At 32.2% G+C, this 12,184-nt stretch overlaps 1 protein-coding gene across 1 annotated transcript; it reads right to left on the minus strand.

Annotated features, from left to right (window-relative positions):
- Window positions 1-8,656: 8,656 nt before the first annotated feature.
- Window positions 8,657-9,478, minus strand: LOC145667823 (uncharacterized). The gene has a single exon (XM_081735255.1). The coding sequence runs from the start codon at window positions 9,476-9,478 to the stop codon at window positions 8,657-8,659; it is 822 nt and encodes a 273-aa protein (XP_081591381.1).
- Window positions 9,479-12,184: the final 2,706 nt, after the last annotated feature.

A 12,184-nucleotide genomic window follows, 5' to 3' on the forward strand; every position in this document is an offset into this window, starting at 1 on the left:
AGCATTATTGATGACCTGGATCTTTTGTTGTTGAACAGAAGATTCGGTTACTTCCAAATCCTTTTTTATATCACTGATTTCTTGGCTCAGGTGGTTGTGATTACCCTGGCATTCCTCCGATATTCCTTTTAACTTTTCCTCGAACTGCGAGGTAATATCGCTCATCGTTTGAATAATTAATTGTTTCGTTTCATCCGACTTCTGTTCCATCTGCTGTTCTATCGTCTGCTTCAATTCTTCGTATTGCTTGTTAGATTCATCAGACTTCTGTTCTATTCGTCTGCTTAATTCTTCAGAGTTATGCTTCATCGTCTGCTTCAATTCTTCGTATTGCTTGTTAGATTCATCAGACTTCTGTTCTATTCGTCTGCTTAATTCTTCAGAGTTATGCTTCATCGTCTGCTTCAATTCTTCGTATTGCTTGTTAGATTCATCAGACTTCTGTTCTATTCGTCTACTTAATTCTTCAGAGTTATGCTTCATCGTCTGCTTTAATTCGGTAGACATCTGACTCAATTGCTGCTGTAAAACTAGCAAGATTCGGTCTTCCGATGTCATTCTTGATGTTACACTAGGTTCACCGTTGTCACTATTAGTGGATTCATTCTCCATTATTTCAGTGTCCATTTTCCTTATGATTATTCTACCACTTCTCAATATGGTCAAATTTGTATTCATTAAATTAATTGTAAAAGTAAATTCACCCTTACTTTACTTCGGGGTATAGAATTTATGAAAGGTCCCGGGTGAGGTAAACCAAAATTTTTATAACGGCTCACCAAGGGTAGTCGTCAACCTGGTCCGTCTAAGTAAGATATACAAATATTGAGTGGTAGTATTAATTTGCACGTAAAAATTATCTTTAATAATTATATAGCATTATCCTCACCTTTTCTATTAAAATGATAACGTCGATGAACGTTGCTAAAATGATTTATTAGCTGATATACTTTATAATATATTTTCCTTCAAACTGTCAAGCACACAAACTTGCTGACTAGGTATCCATAAAAAATTTTTACATAGTAACAACTATCCCATAATAATAATTTACATATCTCAAAAACATTCTTCTTTTGTTATTATCAACTTAACATTCTATTAAGTATAGTGCACATGTATTAGCACTTTCTGCCCAAGGTACAGGTAATTATTAATCTATCCAAAGTATTTTGTTATACAGAGAACCGAAATTTTGCACGAAGCAGCTGTAGAAATTAGGACATCGCCAGTGTATTGACAATCTCCGTATGAACAGTGTTGCCAATCCGAGCAAAAATTATGTTTTTGTAAGTCGAATGTCCTAAATTGAATATCTTCAATTTAAGCAACAATGAAAATAAAGGTAAAGGAGGTGGTAAACTCAGATCAGTGTTGCACATTTTTGGAGAAATAACGTGAAACATGTGTTAATTTCAAACGCCATTAGTACACTCAGCGTTGCAATCTTTTACGAAACGCACTTCTCAGCTTTAACAAGATATCAAATATCTCAGTCAGTACGTGACGTATCGATCTCATATAACCACAGTGCTGCTCTTCATGCTCTACTGCCTATCCTTATAGGTTTTAAATCATATTGCACTAATGACCATTTTAGAGCTATTACACCTGTTTCAAACTAAACTTTTCTGTCCTGTTGATGTTCATTTTTTCAACGGAGCCTTTTAGACTTGGAGTCAGTGTAAACAGTTCTTGTCAATACTTAATTTAAAGTGTACAAAACGTTAGTACATCACTCCCTGTGTGTTGCAACCGTTTGCATTTAACACATGTTTCACGTTATTTCTCCAAAAGTTTACAACACTGATCTGCGTTTACCACTTTCTTTGTCTTTATTTTCATTGTTGCTTCCAATGAATGATGATGTCCAATTTAGATCATTCGATTTACAAATACATGATTTTCTCTTGAGTTGGCAACATTGTTCATCCGGTGATGCTCGTCAGTACACGGGCAGGTGTTGTCCTTTCTCGAGCTGCTTCGTGCAAAGTTTCGTTTCTCTGTCTCTTTTATTTCTCCGCTATCATGGTTGGACACTAAATTATATTATAGTGTGCAAACATCGTTTCATGATTTTGTCGTCAGGTTGGCACGGGTTTACGTTCTCGTAGGGAGCTGCTATTTCACTAATGCGTATATGCTAGTAACAAAGATTTCAAAAAGCATTCTGTAATCTAAAATTATGTATTATTAAAGGAATAAGACACAAGAAGATTCTCGTAACCACAGGCAAACAGAGAATACTTCAGAAGGGCTGAACAGGAGACAGAGCCAAGGATCTTATTAATTTAAGAAAAACTTATTATATTGTGTTTCGTTATTCGATACATCATACTTATCCATTCTCCGCATTAACCCATCGCTCTATCCCCTCATTCACCTTCAGAATCTCTTGCGGTATCTCATTATTCGTAAAGTTTGTTGTCACCTTGCTAGTATCATATTGTAAAATTTGCTGCGAGTATAATTCAATATTAGCTTCGTCTTAATAGAACATACATGTTGTTGTTATAGTACAGGAACAATTTTTACGTTTACAAAAAATTAAAGTCTATTTTCTCGAAGCCTAAGAATGAAAATTTTCACTCGCTTGCTTATATGTTGATTTTATTGGTTTATATAGTTATAATCTTTAGGCTTTGTTTTAATTTGCTAATAACATTGTCCCATTATATTATACACGCAGTAGCGTAGACATAAAACATCTATCAGCGAACTGAGCAATCGGTCTGTGTTCTCGGTAGGGGCGGGATTTTTTTTCACTAATTTGAAAGTATATTGAAGTTTGATGCCTTATTTTGTAACGAAATGTATTATTAACGAACATCACTGTTTCTTCTCTGTATTGCAACGATAAAATTGCGTTTAAAATCTTATTATAGAGGCAAAGAGAACAGAGTAAATAAGTGAAAACTTTAAAACATAACAGGCAGAATTATGAGAAACGTTTTATGAATTTTTTTTTCAATCAATGAATCATTTCTGGATCAAACGATCCAACATATTTCAGGCAAAAATTTTCTTGTAGGCCTTATATATGGAGAACTACAAATAGTGTAGCGAAACCCAAACTATCACTTAACTCGGTATAATGTGTTTATTCTGTAACAAATACGAAAACTCGATTTAGAGGCCGTTCTAAAATTTTGTGGCCCCTGATCTAAAAATTAATTATAGGCCAAGATCGCAATCCTTTGATGCATTTTCTTGGATTATTCTTATAATTCTTGGCCAAGATGGCAATTTTTGATCCTTTTTTTTTTTTTTTTTTATCATTTTCAAAATTCTTGTCTTTTCACACATCGCTCTCATGTACGAATTTGTTTCTATATTGTCAGAAGCGAATCTAGCATGGGGCCTAAGAACCACAGTTGTTTGAGAGAAACATAATTGAAGGGGCAGGGACGTACGCAGAAGGGGTGTCACGGGGGTCCGGACCCCCCCCCGCAATTTCGACTTTTTTAAAATTTAGCTTAATTTTAGGAATTTTAATATAAAATACCATCATATTTAGTTTGGACCCCCCCCGAAATAAATTCCTGGGTACGCTACTGATTGAAGCTATTATTTATGTTTAAAAGTTTATAGTAAACTCATGATATACCTATCGTACTCCGCCCTCAGATTTTACTTTCTAAATCCATCTCTGTATATTGTCAAAATATTGTTATGAATTACCGTAGCTATTTATTTTCTCACTCTCCGGCTCAAATCTCTTTACGTTTTTTGGCGAAAGCCAATGACACATAAGAGCGGCGTTGTCGAATTTCATTTCCTTTGTTGTGCAAGTATAATGTGAAACGTTTCTTTCATGGAAAACAGATGACACAACGAAATAAACGCTTCAAACAGAAAGATGAAAGTATAATCTCTGGTTAGGTTGAATTGTATATAAAGAAGTAATTTTATAATAAAATAGTAAACAATTGTACGTAAAATCATGCTTTTATCCTCTAATTATTTAAAAACGATTTTCTTTTTTCCTAAACATATATTAATATTCTTTTGAATGGAAGTAATGTCTTGTTGCACTACTGTATATCTTTATATTATAGTTTATGTCTTTTGAAACCACTCTATAGAATTTGTAATCATTGTTCCTAGTGTGAGGGAAATTTCGTACGTAAAATTTAGGAAAAAGGGAATTTTTCAACATGATGTGAAAATGGAGGAAAATTTCCACACTAACTGATTGACTAATATACATGCTTATTTTTTCTTTGTTCTTTAGAAATAAACCACTGATTAAAATGTGTAAAACAAACGTGGTTGGCCCTTCCTTTAATATTGTTAAACAAATTGCATCACATAATTTTTGTAATAGGAATTGGACATTCAACAAACTAGGGAAAATGTGAAGAGAAAAGGGAAAACTTTGAGTCAGTTGAGGGAAATTTTCGTAGAAAAACCTACGAACACTGCTTGTAGCTCTTAATGGGCTCTTTTTTGTCATTCATTTGTTTTTCCATTAAAGTTACTATGCACCGTATATGAGTTCAACTGAAGTCATCTGATCTGAATCAAACTTGGTATGATGGTAAACGACTTACTACAAAAGCTTGTAAAATATTATGATGTGCATACAGTGGCATATTTACGACTTTATTTCGGGGAGACTTTGCTAAAGTCATTCCTGGAAAAGTGAAAATTCTGCAAGATATTTCATTTACTTTAAAATAATAAAATTTCGGGCTTAAGTTCCCTTAAATAAACCACTGTGTGCAGATCTTTGGTTCCTATGTTATACGTAAAATCAAATCAAATAAAGAACGTGCGACTACGTAATGTGAAATTTTACTAATTGACTATCTTGGTGGCTAAATAGCTCTATTGTCTCCAGTGAGAGAAAGACGAGTTTGTTTCCTGGTGGAATACTATATAATTAAATTCTTCTGTTAAAGTCCTAGGTGCTGAAAAGCTGAAACAACATATCAAATCGATCATGTTTACAACCATCTTATTATTTATTTATTTATTTATTTATTTATTTATTTTGCACCTATTACAGGGCATAAACCCCAATTACAATAGGCTTACAAACAGTAAAATATAAAAATTTCGTAAATAGAACAAAAATACACAGATTCAAACAAAATAAGTAAATAAAAGTTACAATAAGAGAAAAGAAAAGGAGAGAATTCCATACCTTCTTTTCAAGTTATCTCCATTAACAGGGGATTTCATAATCCAAAATAGTAATATAAATACATACATTCACATGCACATACATACATACACACACATGTGCATATACACATACACACACACACACACACACACACATACATATACATATATATACATGTATACATATAAGTACATATACATACATACACACAAACATACATACATATTTCTAAGAAGAACAGAGAATGTGTTAATCTATAGTAAAACTAAATGAAATCATAAGGATTAACTAGCGAGTCTAGGATATTGTACGCAAAATTTCATATAAATGTAAAACCTAAAAAGAAAACATCATATTGTTTATTACCCTTGGAACCACCAAGACATTTCATTATAAAACAATAACATCATCTATTCAAGGATTACAGAGTCAATATTCTATTTGTTTCATTAAACTCGACCAAATTTGATAATTTTCTTTATTATGTTGATATACATGAGAAAAGGCATCGCAAAATCTACATCTGTATTCATTTTTATAATATTATTATATCTTTTACATAATCTAATTACAGAAGAATTTGAATGAGCTTCTGAATTTGATCTTTTACAGCAAAACGGAGGTCTCATTCGTAGAGATTTGTTGTTCATATTAAAGTACAACAATTTGAGAAACTCTGGATTATCGATTATTCCATTTACAGACTTATGGAGGAAAACAAGTTCCATAAAATGCCTTCTATCACACAAAGATATGAAGTCAAACTTTTTTAGCAACGCTGAATAAGATACATTTTCTTTGTATGATGATATTTTGTGTTTTATAGTACAAGTATCTCAACAATTTATTTTGTACTCTTTCAATTTTCTTATTGATAGACTTATAAAAAGGTGCCCAAATTATAGATGGATACTCCAACTTATTATGAATGAGACTATTGAATAAAATCTTAAGCGCTTGCATATTTGTAAAATCTTTCGTACTTCTGAATAAAAATCCCAATGATTTATATCCGTCGTTTATTATTTTTAAAATGTGTGTATTAAAGCACAATTTATTGTCTAACCTTACACCCAGATCATTTACTTCTTTAACACTTTGAATAGCTTCTTTGTTCAGCGTATACTCAAAATGGAGTGGATTATGTTTTCTAAAAAAGGTTATAACTAAGCACTTCTTCACATTAAAATGTAGTTTATTTAAAATGCTCCACCTATAACACTCATCCAAATCCTCCTGCAATTGTAAAGCATCATTGTGGGTCTTTATTTGCTTATACAATTTCATATCGTCCGCAAACATTAAACTATTAGAATGTTTTATTACTGCCGGCAGGTCATTAATAAACAACAAAAAGAACAAAGGTCCAAGGTTCGATCCTTGAGGTATGCCAGAATTAACTTCGTACAATTGGGAACTGACTTGATTAAATATCACAAATTGTTTACGGCCTTTTTTAGTACGATGAAATTAAGTACGCAAAATTTCATATAAATGTAAAACCTAAAAAGAAAACATCATATTGTTTATTACACTTGGAACCACCAGGACATTTCATTATAAAACAATAACATCATCTATTCAAGGATTACAGAGTCAATATTCTATTTGTTTCATTAAACTCGACCAAATTTGATAATTTTCTTTATTATGTTGATATACATGAGAAAGTCTTACGGCCTTTTAAGTACGATGAAATTAATATTAAAAGGTTATCTGATAAACCAAAAACTGATAACTTTTTAAGCAATATGTCATGATCTAATTTATCAAAGCCTTTAGCGAAATCTGTATAGATGGCATCTACATTATTCTTGTTATCAAGTGAATCAGAGAGATATTGAGTAAAATTAATTAAGTTAGTTATTGTAGATCTCCTGGAATAAAATCCATGCTGGTATATAGATAAATAAGATTTCACATGATTATATATTTTAGCATAAAGAATCTGTTCAAATATTTTAGACGGAGTAGAAATTAATGATATCGGTCTATAGTTTTCAACTTCAGATGGATTACCATTTTTGTGAATTGGGCGGATTTTACTAATCTTCCAAGTTTCAGGGAAAACTTGTATTCTTAACATAAGATTATAAATATAACACAATGGTTTCATCAATACTTCGCCACAGCCTTTGAATATATAAACTGGTATTAAATCAGGTCCGGAGGATTTTGATGGTTTCAACTTTCTAATTGCTTTTACATAATCCTCTTCAGTGACAAAATTTATATTCAAGCATTGGGATACCTTCAAGTTAGCCGAATCGGTTATATTATAATTAGCAGGATCTTGAGAATATACACTTTTAAAGAATTCAGCAAAACCATTGGAAATACAATTGTTGGTATCTAAAGATTGTTTTCGATAGGTCATATTACTAGTTGCTAATTTATTTTCTTTTTTGTTGTTGATAAAGTTCCAAAAGGTTTTCGGAGTTGTATTTATCATATTTTCAGTTTGAAAAATATACGATTTATGTGCCTTATCCATAATACTTTTTAATTTTCTACGCAATTCCTTAAATTTGTTTAGATTATAATCTGAATGCAGTTTTCGTTTTCTATAATATTCTTTATGTTTTAAAATATTTATTTCTGTAGTAAACCAGCGTGGGTATGAATGTTTCTTATGCAACGTCCTCTTTGGAACATATGTATCAATAATATTGTTAAAAATATTATAGAAACAATCTAGAGCATTATTAACATCCTTATTTATAATTAGTCTATTCCAATTTTCCCTCTGTAGTCCCGTGTATAAGTTATAAAAGTCTGCTTTCGCATAATTGTATACAGTGATCGGACTACAGTTGATTTTCTTAACCTGCTCCTTGATATAAAATTGACAAGTAAGAGAAGGATGATGTTTATTTTCTTTTACAAAAGGACACATATTATGACTTACTGCAATACCACTCTTCACATTAGATAACACTAAATCCAAAGTTTTGTTATAATCACTTTTTATAGAGTTATATGATTGTAAATTATATAAAGACAAAAAAATTGCTAATGAGATACAAACAGATCCACCCTGCATAAAGTTATAAGAAGAATCTGTAACTGACGGAATATTGAAATCACCAACGATAATCATTTCATGATATTGAATATTTTGTATGCTCTCAACCCTGCTTAAAAAATCATGATATTTATCAATTTTAGAATTGGGTGGAAAATATACCGATATTAAGTAGTAAAGTTTGCCACCCATTACCAATTTGAGACAAACCACTTCCATATCTTCAATATTCATTATCAAACTTTCAACATGTATTTCATTTGATACTGCAACAAGAACACCCCCTCCCGTTCTATTAGGTCTGTCTTGTCTAAATACATTATATCTATTATCGATAAATTCACTATTGTAAATATTGTCACACAGCCAAGTTTCAGTTAAGATAATGATCTTAAAGTTTGCTGCAGCGATACCTATATATAATTTCCTTAATTTTGTTTCTAAACCTCTTACATTCTGATAATTCAATGTTATACAATGCGTATCATCAACCATTTAGCTCACAGCAAACTTTTGACCTCGTCTACAGTATTTAGAGTGTATACATACGTATCACTTTCCTTCTTTTTCAATTTTATATTTCCCGCATTGTCGATCCAAAGAAAGTCAAAGTTTTTCTCTTTCTTAACTTTCCTAGCTTCACTAAATACAATTCTTCTATTTAATGACAGACTTTGGTTGACGTAGATAGTTCCCCCCACAGAAAATCCTATATCTTTACAACTCAAATTTCTTTTAACTTTTCTTTTCTTGAGGAAACTATCCTTATCAAATCGTCTAACAAACTTTACAATTATACCTGGGTTAGACTGGCTTGGTGACTTTTTCAACCTATGGCAAACATCTATCATGTCATCCTTGATGTTTACATCTAAAGCATTACCAACTTTTTTAACCAAGCTAGTGACATCCTCATTAGGAAGAAGAGGGATACCGTGAATCTCTACAGTATTTCGTCTACTGTATTGATCTATTTCATCAATCTGTAATTGTAATTTATCAACCTGTTTTTTTGGAGTTAAATTTTCGTTTTTGAGTTCTTCAATTACTCTCGTACACTTCTTTAACTCTTCACTTTGACTTTTTAAAGCTTTTGCGTTTTCGTCCAGTTTTTCATGAGCTAAGTTAAGAGATTTGTTTAAATCCTCTTCAAGTTGCTTATGAGACTGCTTTAGGTTGTCGGTATCTTTCTTGATGGAGAGTAATAATTGGTACATGTCACTTAACGAGGGAAGATTTTCGGCAGTTCCCAAAGGGGTTTCACTTGTTATAGACCTACGACGCACTTTCTCACAGTTTTTGCATCGCCAAATTTGATCCATAGAGCGAAGATACTTCACATCTTTTTCATTTAAATTTACGCAAGAACTATGATAAATATTACCACATTTCCCACATTATGGGTCATCGTAAGTAATTAGATTTGCTTGTTATATTGCCACAATAGTTACATTGCTTGATTAATTTAACTTTTTTCTTTCTCCATTTCTACAATCATTTTACAAATTAGCAATGCTATTTGTCTCTTGTTCTTGTTTTCTTACAGAAACTGCGATGGTGAAGTCAACAAGATGCTTACTTATACGGGTGACTATGGGATTTATTTTTTTATTGTTCAAATGTTTCAAAGGAATTCATGCAATCACTGTCACATAAGTACCTAGAATATTTTGGGATCCAAAAGTGGTTGAAACATGTGCCGATATTATCATCTTCAGCCATGTGCAACAGCAGGCCCTTGACTCAGTCCCGACCCACTAAACCTTATTGAAAATATACTTCTTATATAATCTTAAAATGAATTGAAAATATTTCCTGAATAATTGGTGTCCACCTTTTTCCTTTTCTTTAGTAAATATGTATTTTGGTTACCGTGATAACAGTCTTTGTATTCCTGTGATGCCAGTATACGACTCTCTCCATTAAATATGGTCATTCGATTGTTATGAAAGTTTTATACATTGTCTCATGCGACCCTCAACCCCAATTAGTTCTCTGCGATTGGCCTACTCCCTGTTCGAACTTGCACATACACTCATGTCCAAAATTATTGTTATATTTCTATAAACATGTTGTTGTAGGAATATAATTTGATAACGAATTCATCTGCTATTTATTATAATGTTAGTATGTGTATAATCGGCGAAGACATGTATGTGGCAAATTTTAAGTAAAAGAGCAGTAAATAAGAACAATAAAACGAAAATAAAACTTTCTTGTTCATTCAGCAACATTTTGTTTTATTCATTCTAATTTTCGTATTTATAATTCTTTTCATATGAAATTTAGCACAAATATTCATTTACCGATTATAGACATAGTATCAGTATTAAAAGTACCCTACAAAATCATTATCAAATTATATTCTTACAAGAAGACAGTTATAGATATGCGACAATCATTTTGAACATGACTGTACCTGTTCTAAATTAATGACTGTTCTGAATGGATAACGATTTTAAAGTTATCTGTTTCGATAGAACGTTTACTTCTATCGTTATCATCATGTTGTGAATTACAGTAGTCAATTGGCTCTAGACGATTTCTCTATAGCCTGTTATCATATTACAAATTATCATTGTGAATTTATTCTGTAGTTTTACTACTGCACTATAGTTGAATTGCAGGAAGAGAATATGTTTATACGAAGTTATCTTTCCCTTAGGACACGCACGGGGGGTGAATTTGGACTTAAATGGCATCGGCAGTGTTATCACTCACGGATTGGACAGTAATATCTACTATGTCCTACTGTTTCCGTACCCCAACACAGATCGATAGGACTAAACTTGCACTTCAACGATGTCCAGAATGTTACTAATAATCTCTGCAACCCGAAAAACTGTGGATTTGGCATTAATTTGGTTGGATTCTAGTATTTTTTTAAATGCCATCTCGTTACCTCGCTGAAAATGTACTAACATCTAAGATAGGCCAGGGTTCACTTTTATACATACCAAAAACAATTAAATTGGCGCAGCTAGAAAGAGACTGTGGAAAAGCATCGTTCCATCAATTTTACACGCGTAAAATATGCCTCCTTGCCATCCATTAAAACAGTATTTTAAAAAAACGCTACAACACTAGTCCTATTACTTTAAATTAAGAATTTATGTACCAGCATCCATGTTCCTTAGTTGAAGGGATCGTGAAATACTAAATTTTTAGGATTTTTTACAATCTTGCTCCTCTTCTTAGGTCACACATTTTAACAAAAGTAACCTGTAAAAACCTAGGCTAGACAAGTGCCAAAAGTCATCACAATCGCTCAAGAAATCCAGTAGTTGAGGGACAAATACCATTACACTCATTACATATATCTAAGGATTTCGCTAAGAATTGCAACAGTATACTGTTTCATTATTTCTATTCTTACTAGCACGTTTGTAATTGTTAGATTTTCAAACTATGATATACAGAAAATATCGGAAATCTTATAGAATGGCTATGTCTGTCCGTATCTCTGTATGTCTTTCTGTTTGTCAACAGATATCAGAGTAAAAACGGTAAGATATATAAAGAATTGTTTCTTTCGATCGGTGCAGTGTCCCGAGAATGGGTTCGACATTCTATTCAAACCGAAACTGGTTGAAATTAGCCATTTCTAGTTTCAATGTTTATCGCCATAGAACAATAATAGTAATATATAGCGACACTTTTTTTTCATTCGATTCAACGTCTCAAGAGAACATATCGTCACCACCTGCAACACTCTGCCACAACCGTAACTGATTGAAATTTACTGGTACTTCCGGTTTCAATACTCATTTCCATACAGCAAAAACGATAAGAAGCGGTTTCTTGTGACTGATTCAGAGTCTCAAGAATATGCTCCATCTACAGCATTGACCTTCTATTGAAACCGGAAATGGTAGAAATCAACCATTTCCGGTTTTCATGTTCATCACTATAGATTGAGCATATTTGTAATCAGTTCAGTATCTAAAGAGAAAATACCATCACAACTTGCAACACTACCGAAACCAGAAGAGGATTAAATGTATTAGTACACCCAGTTCCAATATTGA

Source organism: Thermobia domestica, chromosome 13 (genome assembly GCF_964235325.1).
Source record: "Thermobia domestica chromosome 13, izTheDome1.hap1.1, whole genome shotgun sequence".
In the NCBI taxonomy this organism is placed as follows: Eukaryota; Metazoa; Arthropoda; class Insecta; order Zygentoma; family Lepismatidae; genus Thermobia; species Thermobia domestica.

Bases quoted from the DNA above. Each gene is read 5' to 3' on its own strand.
- LOC145667823 (XM_081735255.1), bottom strand. From the start codon at position 9,478: ATGGATCAAATTTGGCGATGCAAAAACTGTGAGAAAGTGCGTCGTAGG.